The sequence below is a fragment of the Anopheles coluzzii genome, chromosome 2 (genome assembly GCF_943734685.1).
Source record: "Anopheles coluzzii chromosome 2, AcolN3, whole genome shotgun sequence".
Taxonomy (NCBI): Eukaryota; Metazoa; Arthropoda; class Insecta; order Diptera; family Culicidae; genus Anopheles; species Anopheles coluzzii.
This window is the reverse complement of record NC_064670.1, coordinates 32,106,295-32,122,980: the sequence shown is the minus strand read 5'-3', so window position 1 is coordinate 32,122,980 and position 16,686 is coordinate 32,106,295. Positions and strand designations below refer to the sequence as shown.

The following is a 16,686-nucleotide window of genomic DNA, read 5'->3' as shown; positions in this document are numbered from 1 at the left end:
CTAGGAAAGAAGAAAACTACACCAACCTCAGCTGCGTTGCATAAGATTTTGTGATGAAATTGTAATCAAATGGCGAGGTTCAAGCGTTTGAAATCGAGGTAGCTCTCAAACAAATGATGATATTCAGAATAATTAAACAATTCACCTGCAACTTCCAGTGTTGTGATAGTTACGAAAGGGTCATCCTACTTAAAAGCTCAACTAATTATATACTGTATGCATCGAGTCATGAGCATACCCATCATAATGATATTGAACTTCCAGCAAAGACGCCAAAAATTGGAATAAGCTAAGACAATTTAAACTAAGCTGAACTAATCTCAACTACATTTAGCTGAAATACAAACCAAAACTCATCCGTTAAAATTCATTATTTTTGTCATGATTAGATTTTCACTATTGTTAGTAAATTCACGTATGATCCTTAAGATCAGAGGCGGATTAAGCACTACGCAAACTAAGCGGCCGTAGAAAAAAGGGATCCCGCTCACAAGTAAATTTGCTTTTCAATCCTTCTCTAGTCTAGAATTACAATTTCTCGATTAACACTTCAAAAAGGCCTACATTCGTGTGATCGCTTAGGGACTCTGCTCGAGTTAATACGCCATTGCTTACGACCACGAAGAATAATTGAGCATTAAACTATAACCTGTACATAAACATGAAATGCGTAACGCTTTAAAGCAAAAATATGCATACTAAATTGAACTGAAACGTCGCTGTTGTTTATCTTTCATCATTTCTCAGTCTGAAAGAATAATTTTAGTTTAAATTATTTCAAAGTAACGATAAATTTTAGTACAATTTGTACTACAGTATTTTAGCCACTAAGCCACTAAGCTATAAGAAACAGAACAAACGCTGTAAAAAAAACCCTCCAGCTTCATTTGTACAAAAGGAAAGTATTCAAAAAAGAGAGTAAAACGTAAAAAGTACATACATATTTCAATTCTTCTTCACTTCGGATGCAATTGCACCTGCCAGACGTCCAACACACGCCGGATGCTTAGTAACCGGCCAACCATATACCTCACACAAATGCAGCTCCGCCAAAAGGTCGAAGAGCACATCCAGTCACACATACATTTCGCACATTTCGCACACACATACACATACAAACGCACACGTTCATACGCTTGTGCATCCGTGGACTTGACCTGTTCCTTTGCCGGTTGGGGTAGAGAGCAAACGAAAAATAAAAAATAAAAAACTCACAACGATATCTCCCATTGTGTCGTCTAATCTATCGAATTAAGTCTTCCCTTTCGACCCGCCGGTGGTCGGGATTGGTGCAGATCCTCCTCGCGGTTACCCCGTTTCGTGATAACGGCACCTCTCCGTACCATCATGCGAACGGGTACATATCACCGGCGTACTCTCTCGTACTATATCTCGTACTACCCACACCCACACACATACACTTGCACACCCTTGCACACACATGTCGTCCACGTTGCAATGGGTTGCGTTTAAATAGGCAGGTCCATCCGGGACACTCTCATCAGTTTGGTACTGTCCATCAGCCCAGCGTGTCCGTCAGCTATTGGTAAGTGTGCGCTCTCAGTTCTCAGCTCTGGTCCAATTGAACTTTGTGCAACAGTGACTAACGGTCTAACTCAATTACACGAGACAACCGTGCAGTTGACCGGAGTTTGGTGCTACTTTACTAATTTTGTGATTGTGTGTGTGTGTGTGTGCGTGTTTTTTGTTCTTCTACTTTTAAAGTTTAAAAGCCTCAACACCCTCCCCAACAAAATCTGCAAAATGGCCCTCAAGTCCGATCCCGTCTTCGAGCGTATTGCCAAGCGTCTGGAGAGCATCGACCCGAACAACCGCCAGGTGCAGCAGGTGTACAAGTTCCGCATCCAGCAGAACGGCACGGTCGTCAAGACCTGGGTGCTGGACCTGAAGGCGGTCAAGCTGACCGAGGGCGATGGTCCGGCCGAGGCCACCCTTACCATGGAGGATGACATCATGTTCGCCCTCGGCACCGGTGCCATGCCGGCCAAGGAGGCCCTCGCCCAGGACAAGCTGGACGTGGAGGGACAGGTCGAGCTGATCTTCCTGCTGGAGCCGTTCATTGCTTCACTCAAGAAGTAAGCCCCGCGCACCAAACGGAGCACCGTCACACGTACCACGCGAACATCGAAAATGCCACCCGTCGATGGGCTTGGATTAATTTATTGCAACATTCACACACGCATATACCATTACGCACACGCAACCCGCAACCCGTAGGAACATCTTAGCCGGCTTCCTCACCCCCGCCTGCGGACGGGATGCAAACAAACTATCGGTATTTGTTTTCTGGTTTGATGCATCGTCCGGGCATCACCAACCACCGCCATATCATGCGCGCCCGGCCCTATTTATTAACAACCTTCCATCGTACATCGCTGGTCTGCGCAACATTTGCAGACACATGGTGGTGTACACAACACTGGGCGCACGCACCACCATCCGCGTTGATTGCGCCCCGTACCAAAGGATTATTAAATGATGCTTGAAAACAGAATCAAATACTCTCTCGCTCTCTCTCTCTCTCTATTCTGCTGTCTCTCATACTTTCACTTATGGAAAGTCTGATTTGTTTGCTTCGTTGCGGTGTTCTTGTTCCTTACTCTACCCATTTCCGGTCAGTTAGCTTCTTCTTGGCGCTTCTTTTTCGCTCCCGACGCGGTTCGAACGTTTCCCCGCGGGTCGTCTAACTAAACGATCATCATCACCAGCACGATCGCTTGGATTGCATTGTCCGCGTGGTGCTCTGCTCGTGGTTGAATTAATTCAATTGCTCATCGACCGGAGCCATGCTCAGATGCAAAGCAGCGGGCCAATATCACTGCAACGATACACCACACAGTGGTCTATTAGGCAGTGGTTTCACTTGCTTCCTGCGAATGGAACTGCGAATGAGAAAAAGCAAAATTTTAATATGAAACGAACACTGATTACGCAATTTTTGATGCATTTTTTTTTGGTTGGTTTTATTGTTATGCGATTTTGTTATTACTTTTTGCAGAGAACTCCGACAAACGCGGTATCATTGTTCAACAATATGTCGTCACCCGATTCATACACGATTCAATTTCCAACTCCGTACCGTAGTTAGCTGGGTTTCATTCCTTTCTTTCGTTTGGTTTCCATCATCTTTAAATTATAACCTCGCTCACCTTATAGAGAGGTGCTGTGGTGAAGATAGAACATAAATATCACGTGCCTTAAATTACAGACGTCCACGTAAACGTGACGAAATGAGTCGATCCTGCGAGCGATCCGATTGGGCGTTGGGTTTGTTGAGTTTGTTAGGTAGTGCCACAACCGTGAACTGATAAGCTGCCAGATGTTACCATAATATATGGTAGATAATAAGCTATTTTTCCTACACTTCCTCCCGGCTACCAATGCTCCCAAAATGCTGGATTAGAATGTTGCTTTCTAATGATTCTTCAGAGCAAACCCAATGTAATGCAATAAACAAGTTCCCCTGTAAACGAACGAATGCGCTGGCGCTGATTGTTGAAATTATGTACATGCACGTTAAGCAACGCAACCAGTAAGTTAGGTGGTAGTTTCACGATAAAGTACACATACACACACACTGAGGGACATTCGCCGGATCAAGCGATTCAGATATTGATAAACAAAAATAATCTTCCAGGGTGTGACTTCCCTGTCTTCAGTAAGCTCTCTCCACTATGCTGCTCCTCTACCCGCATTCCGACCCTTTGTATTATACAGTCTTTCTGGTTTGCTGTAACATGTTGTTGCACAATCTGTTTCACCAATTAGCTTTGGCAAAGCGTTTAAGCCATTCCAAGTCTAGCCAGCATAGGTTGGGGCGCTACTAACGACATCGACCACCATTATCATGCTACATTTGTCTGCTCGTACTGCGCTTCAATTTTCAAACTCTGCGTATACCGCGATCAACACACTCCCAAAGGCGCTAACTAGGCTTTTTTACGGCTATTCCGCATTAAAAGGGCTCGGATTGTGGTTTTAAAAGAGTTTTTCTTTAACCTGCTTCGCTCGATTGTAGCGTACCATATCTTTTCTATTCTTTAATGTGCGTTTATGTGGTTTTTGTTTGTTTGCGTCTGTGCTTCCTTTTAGGGCGATGGAAGCAGTCCATCGAAGTGGGAAAATTCTCGGTAGTAATTTAAACCAATAATAATTAAGTGCTAGCGGATTACAAGGAACCAATAGTGAGCAGTTTTAACAGTGAGATTCGCATATGTGTTTAGGCCAGATGAGTTTGCCATCGGGCAAAATGCCATAGCTCCGCATGAAGGTGAAGCGGTTTGCTTTCACCCTCGTTAAGATAAACGCAACTTTCCCAACTTCTCAATAAGTTTAAGCTATAGTTCATGAGTGTCTCTAAAACAGTTAGCTCTATCCCCCGCCCCGCAGCATGGCGAAGGGTGGTCAAAGGTTAAGTGTTTGCTAAGGTATATAGTATTAACAGTTCTACCATTCGCTTGCGAGTTGTGCATTGCAATAGTTTTAATAGGACCTAGGTTATTGTTCTTCGCTACACACGATTGTAAGGTTTAGGAGAGTTTGGTTTTTGATTTCGTTTTCGTTTTGGTGACTTTCGTATCGCTCCTCACTATGATTAAAACGGCTATCAACGGGCATCTATCCGTGACTTTTTTGGTAATGTGTTTTAGTGTGTCTGAGCATCCTTTCGTATTTGTTTCATACGTTTTTTTGTTGTAGGGATTGTGTAATTGATTTATTTATAGGCACAGCATTTTATGAGATTTCGTGTTTCATATTATCTTTTTCTTGCTCTTTGTTGTTTGTTGTTGTTGTTTAGCAACCATCTATAGTGCTTTCTTCCAAAACAGGCCATCTATTTTGCAATAGCTATCTGTTGCAGCACGCTATATAGTATGGAATGTTTTGCTTTCTTTTCTGTTCAGTTTTCTTCCATAGGCTGGAACAAAAAGAATCGAAAAAAAACTCGATGCACAGAAACGCACGGAACACGTTTGGCAGAGCACGTTCGGGAGCATGATCTGAGCAAAGCACTGGAACAAAATGTAATTCTTAAAATACAAGTTACGAAAAAAAAAACGATCAAATAGCAATAGCTCACATATTTAAAAGTATTTAACAGCTAGATGACTGGTATAAATAAGCTCATGATTCGATTAATATTAACTATAAAGGCTAACAAATGGGAAGCGATGATATGTGCGATACAGGAACTAAATGTTACTAATTTGAGAACTCGACAAAGACACACCGTGTAATCAAGAAACCAGAAGTGGCTTTACCATGGATGCATTTAGCATGTCGCTCGCAGCAAACCTGCCAATAAGCAATGTTATTGATAAATAACAGTTCTACTCTATTGCTCAGTCGGTGTGATGAGATGCAATAAAACATGTGCCGGAAGCAAGCAAACAAAATTTTGTGAAAATAACAATCTCACCCATGCTAATGAATACCAAATGGGGCAAATTAGTTGTGCCTTTAATAAACTGCCGAAAGCGTAGACCCATTGGAACGACCTTCACAACAGCGCCGTTTCCTCTTGTTCGATCGACTGCCTGTTTTTCTCTCAACGATGTAACTAGTAAAGCTATCCCTCCTCCTCCTCTCGTAGTGCCTTTCTTTTGTTATGTAGAATAATTTAGCTTGCTATGCTGCCTTGGCAGCAGCATAAACTAGAGGCACCGCAACAACACAACCTACCGACGCGTAGCGCCAAAAGCAACAGTGCACGCGTTTTCCCGATCCTGCTTGTTATTTGCCGTCCGCAAGCGCTGGCTGCGGTAGGGGTGATAATTGCTGCAGCTGCTTTTGCAGTCCTTCCAGCAGACCGGTGAGAGTTAGGCAAAAACCACGGCTGGCGGGAATGAGCGGAAATTCCGGCTGCGGAATCGCACGAGCGCTGGCTTCCGAGGAGTAGTCAACCGTAGCACTAGAAGCTTCTTGTTCGCTGGAAGCAAGGATGGATGTAGCAGCAGCGCTGACGTCGATCGCTGCTGTTCCTTAAAAGAAACGCACAAAATGGGTTGAACACAAAAGAAACACACACACAAAATGGGTAACAATCATTTCTTACCGGTTTGATCGGACGCGCTCGGTTGCCGGTTACAATCATTGGACAGTTCCATCCACGTTTTCAACCGGCTGTACATGCGCTGGCCGCACGCGTGGAAGTGGGTTAAAATCTGTTCGCGAAATACTTCCGGCGGATTGGACATCAGTTTCGTCATCGACTGGACCAGCTTTAGTAGCACCATTTCGTTGTACATGCGCGAATTTTCCTTGCCCTGCTGTGAGCCTGCGATTGTGACACGAAGAAGGAAAAGAAAATTATTATTCTTCCCGTATAACCCGTACTCTCCTCCAGTGCCCCCCCCCCCCCCCTTTACTCACCCCGTAGCTTTTCATAGCCCGCTTCATTGAAGTACGGTTCCGCCACAAGGATCAATCCCTGTATGGAAACGATCACCTGCAACAGCGTGCTGGTCGGGCCCCAAACCTCCGTCCCTCTGCCGGACCAGGTACCGAGCAGTGACACACACACCTTGCCATCTTCGTACAGATTGGGATTCAACCGATCGGTGCAGTAGCTGATGTAATGACACAGCGGCGGGGCACGTGGATAGTCCAGCCCAAGCTGAATGTCGAACAGAAACAGCCCATCCTCGTACGGGGTTTTCTTCGGACCTTCGATCATTACGCTCAGCAAGTCCAGCCGGTCCTCGAACGTTCGCACCCACACGCCCGGCGGTAGAGCCGTCCGCAGGAGCCAGTGTTCGCGCTGTACCGCTTTGTAGAAGCTTTGTGCGTTGCTAGTTTGGAAAATGGTGAGATGGAACTTGTGGGACGTTGGTGCCGATTCGATTATCTGGAAGCTTTCGGTCGGGACGCTGGACGGTGAGGATGGTACCGCGTCCGCGCCTGCAACGGCTGGCGAACTGGACGCCAGCGGATCCGGCTCACTACCGGGAATGTCCGGCGTTCCGACCGGCGAGGGCGTCCATGACGGTGGCATTGAGGCGAGGGTTGGCGTTTTCAGCTCCACCACCGAAATGATCTCCTTCAGTGGATCCTCCAGCCCGTAGCGTTCGTTGATCTCTTCCAGCACCTTTATCAGCTGGCCCTTGATGAGCGAACACAGCCGAGCGGAAACGCACTCCCGCGCCAGCTGCTCGCCCGTTTCTCGATCCTCCTGGTCTGGTTTATCTGACTCCGCTCCCACACCACCACCACCACCGGTGGCCAGATCAAACACGGAGCTGGTGTTGTTCAGATCGACATCGTCCGCATTCTCGTTCATCTTCATGCACATGTTGTTCACGTAGTCCAGCTCCATGTTCGCGATGCCGACGTTATAGTTCGCATTGTCGTTTTCCTCCAGCCGCCCGGCCGGACTGCTCACGGCCGGGCTGGTCGGTGTGCTCGGGCTGAAGAGGGCGCGCTGCTGCAGCGATGGCCTTACCGACTCCGGCGTACCGGCCGTCGGTGTGGACGTTTTCGACCCGGACGCACTCTGGTTGAACAGCCGGTTCTTCTGGTCCTGCATGCGCTCGACCGTGGTTTGATTGTTCGACTTGCGCACCCGCTCCACCAGCCCCATAAAGTGGCGCTCGTGGAAGAAGCTCGTGTTCATCAGCCGATCCAGAAAGCGACACTTTTTGTACACCAGCATCAGCTTCTTCATGATTTCCTGGTTCTGCAGGTGCGGATTAATGTTGAACAGTTCCTCGAGCCGCGCAATGGCCACCCGAGCCCGCTCCAGGTTGGCCGTTAGCTGCGGCTTCAGCACCACCGACGACGGGGAGCCCGGTTCCGCGTCGCCGAAGTGGCACGATTCGGCCTCCGTTTCCCACGACTCCGCGTCCGAGTCGGCCACGCTGCCCCAGAAGTTGTTCTCCGAATCGTACTGCCCCACCTCGAAGATGTCCTGCGGCCAGCACATGCTAACGAACCCGTCCACCCACCACACCTTCACCATACCGTTGGGATAGTTGTCCAACACCTGGCCGGCGGTGGAAGCGCCTTCCTCGCCGGTAAAGTTCGCCACGCGTATCACGATCGTGCCGGGGCGGTACTGGAAGTCCGGATGGTCCTTCAGATCGTACACGCTGACCTCGGACTCCCCGTTGTACGACGGCTGCGGCTCGGACGTGCACGTGTACGTGCTGAACCACTTGACGCGCGCCGTTCGCCCGTGATGGTCAACGTCCTGTATGACACCGTAGTCCCGGAAGGAAGGATTTTTGGCCGGATCCGTATTGCCCGCCAGCACGAAGTCGCCCGGGAAAAACTCATGATCGTCCAGATGGTGGATCGGCCGCAGCTCGGTAGACGGAATGTTTGGCTCGATCGTACCATCCTGCCAAACGACGGTGGCAGTGCTGTACACGACCAGCGCTTCGGTGACCACCTCATCGCCGGCCGCTGGAAATCGATCGCCCGCAAACTCGGCCGCCAACTGACGGCGTTTCAGCTTGCGCACACGCTTCGCAAGCAGGGGCGACTTGCGCGGGCTAGTTTTCGACGTGGCCGAGCACGACGAAGCTGCCCCGTCCGAATGCTCACCCTCCTCGTCCGTTTCCCATCCTTCATCACTGTCCACGCTCGTGAGCTTTGTGGACACTTTCTGAGCCCCGTTCTCTTTCCCGGCACTGCGCGCCGACAGCTTCGAACCCGCGCTGCCCGATTTCGTTCCTTTTCCGCCTTTCTTTTCCTCCTCTCCGCCGCTGATCGCTTTGCTGGTTGGTTTCGCTTTCGCTTTGCTCTCTTGCAGCAGCTGCTCGCGGTACTTGCTGGTCATGTCTTTGCGCCACGCCTGCTTCGAGCCGATAATGTCCGTGTCTTCGAGCTTGAGATAGTTTTTATCGTTTATCTGCAGCATGCACGATTCGAACAGGTTCAGCTTCTTCAGGCGCTTCAAATCCTCGCCGGTAATGTACTCGGGCGGTTGCTGCAAACTCCCGCCCTCGGACAGCTTCTGCTCCAGGTCTTCGCTCGACACCTTGCACTGCCAGTGCACGGAAACGCCCTGAAGTTCCACCGACTGGACGGTGAACTTGCGCTCGAGCATGTAGTTCTTCCGCGACAGCTTCATCTCGTTCGACGTCGTGAGCCACTTGCCGTTGGCCAGCTCGCTCATCAGCCCCACCAGCTGCTGGCCGGGGTAGAACAGTGGTTCGGCAAAGAATCCGCGCCGGAAGCGCATATTGTGATCGCGAAACATGCCCAGGTCGCTGGCGGGACACACCTCCACCAGTGAGCCGCAGGACGATCTGGAGCAGAGTACAAGCGAATGAAAGAATTAGTGTGATGAGCTTACAACACTCCACGCGTGGTACACTTACTTAAGGACCAGCTTCTCGTTGATGTGTTTTGTGCTGCCTACCCACGAATCTAGACACACGGCACTGTCCTTGGGCATGGAGAGCAACGGCCTAAGCCGGTCGGAGGCCACATTACGCACGACGTACTTGGTGCCGATGATGCGTAAATCGGCCCGCACCGTTATCTCGTGACAGTAACCGCGCTGCGTGTCCCGGACCGGTACCATTCGGCGCACCACATCGCCCGGCATCAGCGTCCTGTCCGCTAGCCCCACCTATACAAGTGCCGGCACAAAACAAAAATGAGAAGACAGAAAAAAAACTCGAAAGTAAGTAACCGTTGGAAAAGGCGACGAGAAATTACATAATCTACACATTTGACGACCAAAGTCGACCACCACCGAAGAGCAACCGGCAACGACTGGCTCACCTTGCGCTGTTTGATGATTTCCTCACGGCCGTCCGGATGCCAGCAGGCACGGATTTCGCCCCGCTTCGGTGCGTCCTCCTCCGTCGTTTCTTCGTCGCTCTCGTCGTAGTTGTCGAGCACCAGGCCGAACTTGACGTGACCGTTTTTGGGGGTGAGACAAAATATTTCATCCTCGTAAAAGTATTGATTTTCCTGCTCTTCATCCTCCTGCTCCTCCACCATTCGCTCTTCACTGCGGTCGTTCCTTCCTCCTTTGTCGTTCACTTTTTCGTGTTCCACACGATCTTGCTGCTGCTGCTGCTGTGTTACGGCGGTGGTGGTGGTGGTGTTGGTATGAACTTTCCGATCGGACGCAAGTGGCCCCGTGGCCACCGTTTGCTGACCGTGCTGCGTATGATATAGCTGCGATGGTCGCAATCGAAGGGCAGGCGCTCCGTCACTGTTCAATCCTGGGCCCCCGGCGTTGGCAGCGACCGCTTTCTGCTCGTTAGGGCTGGGGCGGCTTTTGATGATGGCTGCCCGTTCCGCGCTCTTCACTTTCTCCATTGTGTTATCACTGGGCGCAACACCACGCGACGTCGTATCAATGGTGAATGTGCAGGGCGGGCGCTAATGGCACTACTGGCTACCGTGGAAAAGCAATGATGAAAAACTCTTCTTGTTTACACAGCTCACACACACACACACATACACACTAGTCATACGCACACGCAACTATTGTTTCGTGGACCTAGGACTTTCGCGGATTTCCAACGGACAGAAACGGTCTACAATTTTAACACACCACTAATTTCGGCACACCAAGAGCTCTGGAAGTCTGGGCACATATTTCGGATATCCTGTCATGTGCTTCACGGCGTACTTGTTCGCTAGTTTCACCAGCAATAAAAATCGAGTGTATCTCCTTCTGCTCCAAACGTCAAACGCACTCTGTTTTTTTTTTAATGGAAAATTGTGGAAGGAAAACACTGACAATGGGCTGCTAAAAAGGATTGCAGTCAGTGGTTCTTAATTTGCAATATGTTGTAAATATTTTAGGGTATACAATATAAAAACAAAACTTATCTTTATATTAAATGAATTAAAAAAAAACAGTGTCTAATGCGAGTTTAGTTAGTTTAAATAAAATTGAGGTCAGATTCATAAAGAATTGGAAAACCAAAGAGTGGTTGAATACCACTGCGTTATGTGTTTTTCGCGATAAATTTGATGTTCAATCGCTTTTTTATGTTAAAGCTTTCACAATTCAGCAATTATTTTATGTATTATTACACAGCGAGTACTGATGGATGATTCTATTTATTTCAAGTCCATTGTTAAATTTCAGAACATATACGCTGTATGATTACACGCTTAAAAGATTACGTTTTCTAATGTGCTGCACCGGCGGAGCCATGCAAATCAGATGAGTAGTACAAAATGGGTCTGTGTTTGGGAATTACTGTTTAATTGTGTTAGCAGAATAACACACAAATCTAGATCAGATCGGCCACATTCATGGGCATCTCATCGATCTGCGTGGAGTAGTACTGTTCAATGTCTCGCAGAATTCTGATGTCGTCCGATTTGACAAAGTTAATAGCAACACCCTTACGCCCGAACCGACCCGAACGACCGATGCGATGGATGTACAGCTCACGGTTGTTCGGCAGATCGTAGTTGATGACCAGCGACACCTGCTGCACGTCGATACCGCGCGCCCAAACGTCCGTCGTGATCAGCACCCGGCTCTGGCCGGACCGGAACTCTTTCATAATTTCGTCACGCTCCTTCTGCGGCATGTCGCCGTGCATCGAGCTGACGGTAAAGTTGGCCTCACGCATCTTCTCCGTCAGCCAGTCGACCTTGCGCCGGGTGTTGCAGAAGATGACCGCCTGCGTGATGGTCAGCGTGTCGTACAGGTCGCACAGCGTGTCGAACTTCCACTCCTCCCGCTCGACTGCCACGAAGAACTGCTTGATGCCTTCCAGCGTCAGTTCATCGCGCTTGACCAGGATGCGGATCGGGTCCGTCATGAACTTGGAGGTCATTTCGAGGATTTCGTGCGGCAGGGTGGCGGAAATCAGTACCACCTGCGTTGCGGGCGGCAGGTACCGGTACACGTCGTAGATCTGTTCCTTGAAGCCTTTGTTAAGCATCTCGTCCGCTTCGTCCAGCACCAGCATCTTGATGGAACGGGTGCGCAGCACGCGCCGCTTGATCATGTCGAACACGCGGCCCGGCGTGCCGCTCACCACGTGCTGGCCATAGTCCAGTTTGCGAATGTCCTCCCCCAGATTTGTACCGCCGATGCAGGCGTGACACTGTACGTTCATGAAATCTCCCAGCGCGAGGATAACCTTCTGTATCTGCACGGCCAACTCGCGCGTCGGGGACAGGCAGAGGACCTGCGTCTCTCGCAGCGTCGTGTCCATCGACTGCAGAATGGATATCGAGAAGGTGGCCGTCTTACCCGTACCGGACTGTGCCTGTGCGATGACATCACGACCCTTCACGATTGGCTGAATGCTTCGCTGCTGGATGGCGGACGGTTTCTCAAAACCTACAAAGAAAGCGAACGTTATACTTGCAGCATTGACCCGTCCGTCAAACGGCGAGGAGAAATTCGCCGCTTTCTAGCCTGGCATATGCAACTTACCGTACGCGTAAATACCCCGCAGAAGCTCTTCCCGCAGCCCCATTGAGTTGAACGTCGGCAGCACCTCCACATCTTCGCTCGTCTCGAACTCCACGTTCGAGAGGTCCTCGTTCGCCGGCACCCGTCTTCCCGACATGCTTCGGTTTTGTGCACTCTCGTGGAAACTTGAAGGAATTGTTTGATTTCCACTACTGCAGCAGAAGAACGCCGATAAAAAACACTTTTCCTTTGCCCCTTTGCAAACTTTCCGAAAGCGGAGCGTGTGTTGATCGATGTCAAGATTTTCGTTTGGCGTTTTCTCCTCTCTTGACAGCTCTGCCGGCAAAGCGGTCGCTGTCAAAGGAGGTCGACATTCGGCTTCTCACGTGGTGAGTCGACTTAACGCAGGAGAGCTCTTTAAAAGTGCACACGAATTGAAAAGTACCTAATTGAAGGGTGATAAAATTTAGAATTAATATTTTTGATGAAATGTCTCCCTGAAATAGGGGCACAGATCGTTCAGTCTTTGGTACATTATAATTCGAGTTTTATTAGTTTGTTCTCACTTCTCACCAGTCATTCTCACCGCTGTCAAAACACACCGAAAAAGAAAGGATTACGAATTCTTTTGTTTTTATCGAGGGCTCACCAAAAACTTGTCCGCTGATCGCACCGTACCGCGGCGTAATTATTCGTTTTATTTTGGTTTCCCCCCGTTTCGAGCATACAACGCGTCGACGTTGGTTCCCTGTTCGTCGCTAGATTGTTGTTTGCCTTTCCTTTGCTTATCAGTTGGGTTAGGTTGCGAAAGACACCCAGCGGATTGTTGTATTTTGGTGTGCTTCGTATAGTGTGCGGTTGTTTTTTTTTGTCTTCTCCCTCGTCTCAACACTTATTACTCACGACCCACTGCAATCGGGCGTTCCGGGTGTTCTAACGTGATTAGGAACAGTGATTCGTTTTTGCTTTCCAAGCTTCGAAATCTTCCCCTCCGTATGAGAAGTATGCGAGTGTGCGTCTAATCACTGGCAGCAGCAGCAGCGCGTCGGTTTGGCATCGGTTCCGTAGGAGTAGTATGGTCAGTCTGTTACGGAACTTTACATCAAACTCGGTAAGGCTTCCCTCTACGGCGGCTGGTCGCTGTCATTACGTTATAATACGTTCGCTTGTTTCTATCATTGTAGGGTGGACGTTTCTTTGATGAATCATCGAGAATGGACGACAGCAGAACGATGCTCGATCCCATCCTAGCGACGGAGGATGACGACAGCTTTCGACCGCTCCGCACCGTTCCAGCATTCAGGTAAACGCGGCAATAGGTGGATCGGTGGTGTGTGCTTTCCAACTGCTGATACCGACCGGATCAGGCCGGAATCTTATCGAACTGTTGAGTTGCAGTGCGAATTTGGAAATACGTTTACTTTACGTAGACTGCGGTGTGTTCCGTTGGTGGATTATCAATTCGAAGACGGAATACGATAAGCCGAATCGAAGATTCAGTCCCATTTTGTTATCAAAAAATGTGAATCCTGAAATCAAATTATTGTTTGTGTGTGTTCAGTGAAACAGTTCTTGTCATAACATGGAACAAATGTCCGTTTTTGTGTTGTTCCAGCATTCATCTGCTGATATCGAGCTGTATTTCCTTGACCGGAATCATTCTAGCGGCTACATGGGAGGATAGCCGACGATGTGAGGCTTACTTTATAATGCTTTATTTACGAGCCGCGTTTTGGATTATTACCTACGTAAGTGAACGGCTCGTAATCAGTGGAACTGGAGCTTAGAACTGAACCCTTCTTTTGCCCCCTTTCTCCCTCCCTTTAGCTGTTCGATCACATCGTGCGGGCACATCACGAAAAGTTAAGGCTGAACGGCTATCACGATTTCCACCGTGCGACCGACCAGCACAAAGCCGTGCCGCTACAGATAGTGTCGCTGTGGAACACGTTCCTGCTCGCGATTCAAACGCTGATTCAGCACTACTACGGTGACGCATTCGGCGAGAAGTGCATCGCGGTCGGTTTGCTGTCCCCGATTATTTACATCACCGCCTTCTCCGGGTTGGAAACGGTTGTGCTGTGCATCGTCAATGGAAGCTACATTGGTATGTATTTCCTACTCTACCAGACCGCAAGCCAAGCTTTGCAGCTGATGTAGCATTTGTGTTTCACTCTCTCCGTTCCATTTTAGCTGCTGTACGGCGATTTAATCGTACCGCTTCACCGCCGGACGCTTTGCAGGACAACCGTGGCTTCAGTGGTGGCTCGTTGGGACTTACCCAGCGTGGCCTGAGCACGGCCGAGCTGCTGGAGAAGCAGGCGGATCTGATCAAGTACTTGAAGGATCACAACTTGAAGCTGAATCAAAAGATAATGCAAATGAACGCCCAGGTGCGAACGGTCACGTATCCTGGTTGAGGTGGATGGGGAGCGTGTTTTTTTTGGTATGGTAGCGGATTAAGAACAGGGTAATAGAAAAAAAAAGTTTTCGTTTTCTACATCACCAAACTTGGAGTTGGTGGGTTGTGAAATGCACATTGGACTGAAGCACTTTACGCAACTATCCCTACTTCTCTCCTATGAACAGGTTCTCCATCGATTAGTGTCGGAGCATAGGAAGTATATTGTAGTTTCTTATTTCCAAAGTATGTTTGTCTTACGTTCTCCAAAGCATGTTTTGTGTGTCAGGTCAGTTTAGTAGTGCCCACTATTAGTTCGATGTAATTCATATGTTCCAAAATTGGTATTTAAGAAAGAATTCCTCTTGGAATCTGAGTGATAAAAAGAAACAGTCGTTAAATAAATACTTACGAACTATTGCGAATGGAATTAGGTGTTTGTGTGTCAATGTTTTCATACAATCATCCATCCATCTTTATTGATCATAGCGGTGCAGTGTAGCAAAAGAATCGCACTATACACAAACAAAATATGTTCAAAAAATACTACACGTGTAGTAAAAAAAGGGAGCCAAATTCCACCGTCCTTGCACGCAAAGCTACTCTGGTTTTGGCTACGCAGAGACGGCGATGTACAATTTAAGAGGGATGCTTACGGCTTATCAATAACCTCCAACGATAGATTGCTCCGCCAGCGAATAGTTGAGCGATTGGTTCGGCGCGAGTTCGACCATACATCTTGCCTCCTGTATCCTGCTGTGCAGCTGATCGTTCTCCTCCTTCAGCTTACTTATCAACGCTGCCTGCAGCTGGACGAACTCTTTCGGATCGGCAATGCTCTTGAAGCTGTCGTTGACGCTGTAATCCTCGGTCGGGCACAATCTTAAGCTCAGATCGTTAGCGCTGTGCTGTGCGTCGGGCATTGGGCGGGTCAGATTGAACACGCGAACTTGAACTGTTGTTTTGGGGTTGGCAAAAGAAAAGGTGTGTGGTTTGCATGAGTGTTGTGATTATTACACACCATTTATATCTTATCGCCAGAAGCCGAACGCCCTTTGCTTACCGATGTAAGATAGCTGTACCGGTACAATAACCATCGTCTCCAGCAGGGTGAAGGACGCTACAAACACAACGGACGAAAAGCCCTCCACAAAGCATCGTTGCATAAACGTTTCCCCAAAGCCGTGACCCATCGCGGTGTGTACCGTTAGCAGCACCATGTTCGATAGCGTTACCAGCTGCAGGCTGGATTTCTTGTGCCGGTGTACCCTCGCGGCGAACGTATGGTGGCCGCAGCGATTCAGGCTTTGGTGGCGGCTTTTAGTGTACAGATGGATTAGCTAAATGAGAAGAAGGAGATCTTAGGGTGGGGGTTGTTGGGTTGGAGTTCCCTTTGTCTGATTGCTTACATAAACAATCGCCCAATAGACGCCACGCAGGTAGAGCAGCATGTAGTAGTACACACACACCGTGGTGGTATCACATTGCTGAAGTGTGTAGATCACCGAAATGATCGTCAGCGTAAGGGTAACAAACAGTTGGATGCTGTAAAGAAGGGAATGTGATCAATTCTTCCTCATCCTTTCCGGTAAGATGCACATTGCCACCGTACCATGCGCTGGGCACCGTTTCTAGCTTATCAAACCGAACGGAATCCTCCGGCTCGGTGTTGCTGGTGGAATGGAACAGGGACTGGTTCGGACCGGCAGTTCGACCCGCGACGCTGGACGAACCGATCGCAAACGATTTAAACAGAAACGACGATAAACCACGAGTAAGAAAGGAGGTCGACATTTTGTACCACTTTTTGCCTTCGCTCACGATCGGAGGTTATCGATCAACTGACAACTGAAGCATGACAATCATTTGATCGTACGTCTGCAAAAAATCTCCATTTTCTAATAACCCTTCCCCT

The 16,686-nt window shown here is 48.7% G+C and overlaps 5 protein-coding genes across 9 annotated transcripts; 2 read left to right on the top strand and 3 right to left on the bottom strand.

Annotated features, from left to right (window-relative positions):
• Nucleotides 1-1,438: 1,438 nt before the first annotated feature.
• Nucleotides 1,439-2,520, top strand: LOC120949234 (peroxisomal multifunctional enzyme type 2-like). Its single transcript, XM_040366404.2, has 2 exons — nucleotides 1,439-1,546; nucleotides 1,726-2,520. Exon 2 carries the CDS (start codon nucleotides 1,765-1,767, stop codon nucleotides 2,098-2,100), a length of 336 nt encoding a protein of 111 aa, XP_040222338.1. The 5' UTR covers nucleotides 1,439-1,546; nucleotides 1,726-1,764; the 3' UTR covers nucleotides 2,101-2,520.
• Nucleotides 2,107-10,702, bottom strand: LOC120949233 ((E3-independent) E2 ubiquitin-conjugating enzyme UBE2O). 5 transcript variants are annotated; one of them, XR_005751032.2, is made up of 6 exons: nucleotides 9,754-10,702; nucleotides 9,345-9,598; nucleotides 6,394-9,272; nucleotides 6,077-6,298; nucleotides 5,704-6,002; nucleotides 2,107-4,939 (listed from the first exon to the last, which is right to left on the bottom strand). XR_005751032.2 is itself a non-coding variant. In XM_040366399.2 (6 exons), exons 2-6 carry the CDS (start codon nucleotides 10,297-10,299, stop codon nucleotides 5,755-5,757), a joined length of 4,149 nt encoding a protein of 1,382 aa, XP_040222333.2. In that variant the 5' UTR covers nucleotides 10,300-10,378; nucleotides 10,445-10,702; the 3' UTR covers nucleotides 2,107-5,754. The 5 variants fall into 5 exon arrangements, 4 of the variants coding, with proteins under 4 accessions (XP_040222333.2, XP_040222334.2, XP_040222336.2 ...); XM_040366399.2 differs by having other exon boundaries at nucleotides 2,107-6,002; nucleotides 9,754-10,378; nucleotides 10,445-10,702; XM_040366400.2 differs by having other exon boundaries at nucleotides 2,107-6,002; nucleotides 9,754-10,378; nucleotides 10,462-10,702.
• Nucleotides 10,703-11,033: 331 nt separating this feature from the next.
• Nucleotides 11,034-13,109, bottom strand: LOC120948539 (eukaryotic initiation factor 4A-III). Its single transcript, XM_040364978.2, has 3 exons — nucleotides 13,020-13,109; nucleotides 12,392-12,815; nucleotides 11,034-12,295 (listed from the first exon to the last, which is right to left on the bottom strand). Exons 2-3 carry the CDS (start codon nucleotides 12,525-12,527, stop codon nucleotides 11,229-11,231), a joined length of 1,203 nt encoding a protein of 400 aa, XP_040220912.1. The 5' UTR covers nucleotides 12,528-12,815; nucleotides 13,020-13,109; the 3' UTR covers nucleotides 11,034-11,228.
• A 124-nt stretch (nucleotides 13,110-13,233) lies between these two features.
• LOC120948541 (transmembrane protein 192-like) lies at nucleotides 13,234-15,201 on the top strand. The gene is made up of 5 exons (XM_040364980.2): nucleotides 13,234-13,481; nucleotides 13,555-13,673; nucleotides 13,986-14,118; nucleotides 14,198-14,477; nucleotides 14,564-15,201. Exons 1-5 carry the CDS (start codon nucleotides 13,446-13,448, stop codon nucleotides 14,788-14,790), a joined length of 795 nt encoding a protein of 264 aa, XP_040220914.1. The 5' UTR covers nucleotides 13,234-13,445; the 3' UTR covers nucleotides 14,791-15,201.
• On the bottom strand, nucleotides 15,190-16,676 carry LOC120948540 (uncharacterized). The gene is made up of 4 exons (XM_040364979.2): nucleotides 16,384-16,676; nucleotides 16,181-16,316; nucleotides 15,835-16,111; nucleotides 15,190-15,726 (listed from the first exon to the last, which is right to left on the bottom strand). Exons 1-4 carry the CDS (start codon nucleotides 16,563-16,565, stop codon nucleotides 15,434-15,436), a joined length of 888 nt encoding a protein of 295 aa, XP_040220913.2. The 5' UTR covers nucleotides 16,566-16,676; the 3' UTR covers nucleotides 15,190-15,433.
• Nucleotides 16,677-16,686: the final 10 nt, after the last annotated feature.

Coding starts and splice junctions, on each gene's coding strand:
- LOC120948539 (XM_040364978.2), bottom strand. CDS start 12,527: ATGTCGGGAAGACGGGTGCCGGCGAACGAGGACCTCTCGAACGTGGAG. Junction 12,296..12,391: donor GCGGGGTATTTACGCGTACG/GTAAGTTGCATA, acceptor CTTTCTTTGTAG/GTTTTGAGAAACCGTCCGCC.
- LOC120949233 (XM_040366399.2), bottom strand. CDS start 10,299: ATGGAGAAAGTGAAGAGCGCGGAACGGGCAGCCATCATCAAAAGCCGC. Junction 9,599..9,753: donor AAATCATCAAACAGCGCAAG/GTGAGCCAGTCG, acceptor GCACTTGTATAG/GTGGGGCTAGCGGACAGGAC. Junction 6,299..6,393: donor GGGCTATGAAAAGCTACGGG/GTGAGTAAAGGG, acceptor TCACAATCGCAG/GCTCACAGCAGGGCAAGGAA.
- LOC120948540 (XM_040364979.2), bottom strand. CDS start 16,565: ATGTCGACCTCCTTTCTTACTCGTGGTTTATCGTCGTTTCTGTTTAAA. Junction 16,317..16,383: donor GAAACGGTGCCCAGCGCATG/GTACGGTGGCAA, acceptor CCTTCTTTACAG/CATCCAACTGTTTGTTACCC. Junction 15,727..15,834: donor GGTACAGCTATCTTACATCG/GTAAGCAAAGGG, acceptor CCAAAACAACAG/TTCAAGTTCGCGTGTTCAAT.
- LOC120948541 (XM_040364980.2), top strand. CDS start 13,446: ATGGTCAGTCTGTTACGGAACTTTACATCAAACTCG. Junction 13,674..13,985: donor CGCACCGTTCCAGCATTCAG/GTAAACGCGGCA, acceptor GTGTTGTTCCAG/CATTCATCTGCTGATATCGA. Junction 14,119..14,197: donor CGTTTTGGATTATTACCTAC/GTAAGTGAACGG, acceptor CCCTCCCTTTAG/CTGTTCGATCACATCGTGCG.
- LOC120949234 (XM_040366404.2), top strand. CDS start 1,765: ATGGCCCTCAAGTCCGATCCCGTCTTCGAGCGTATTGCCAAGCGTCTG.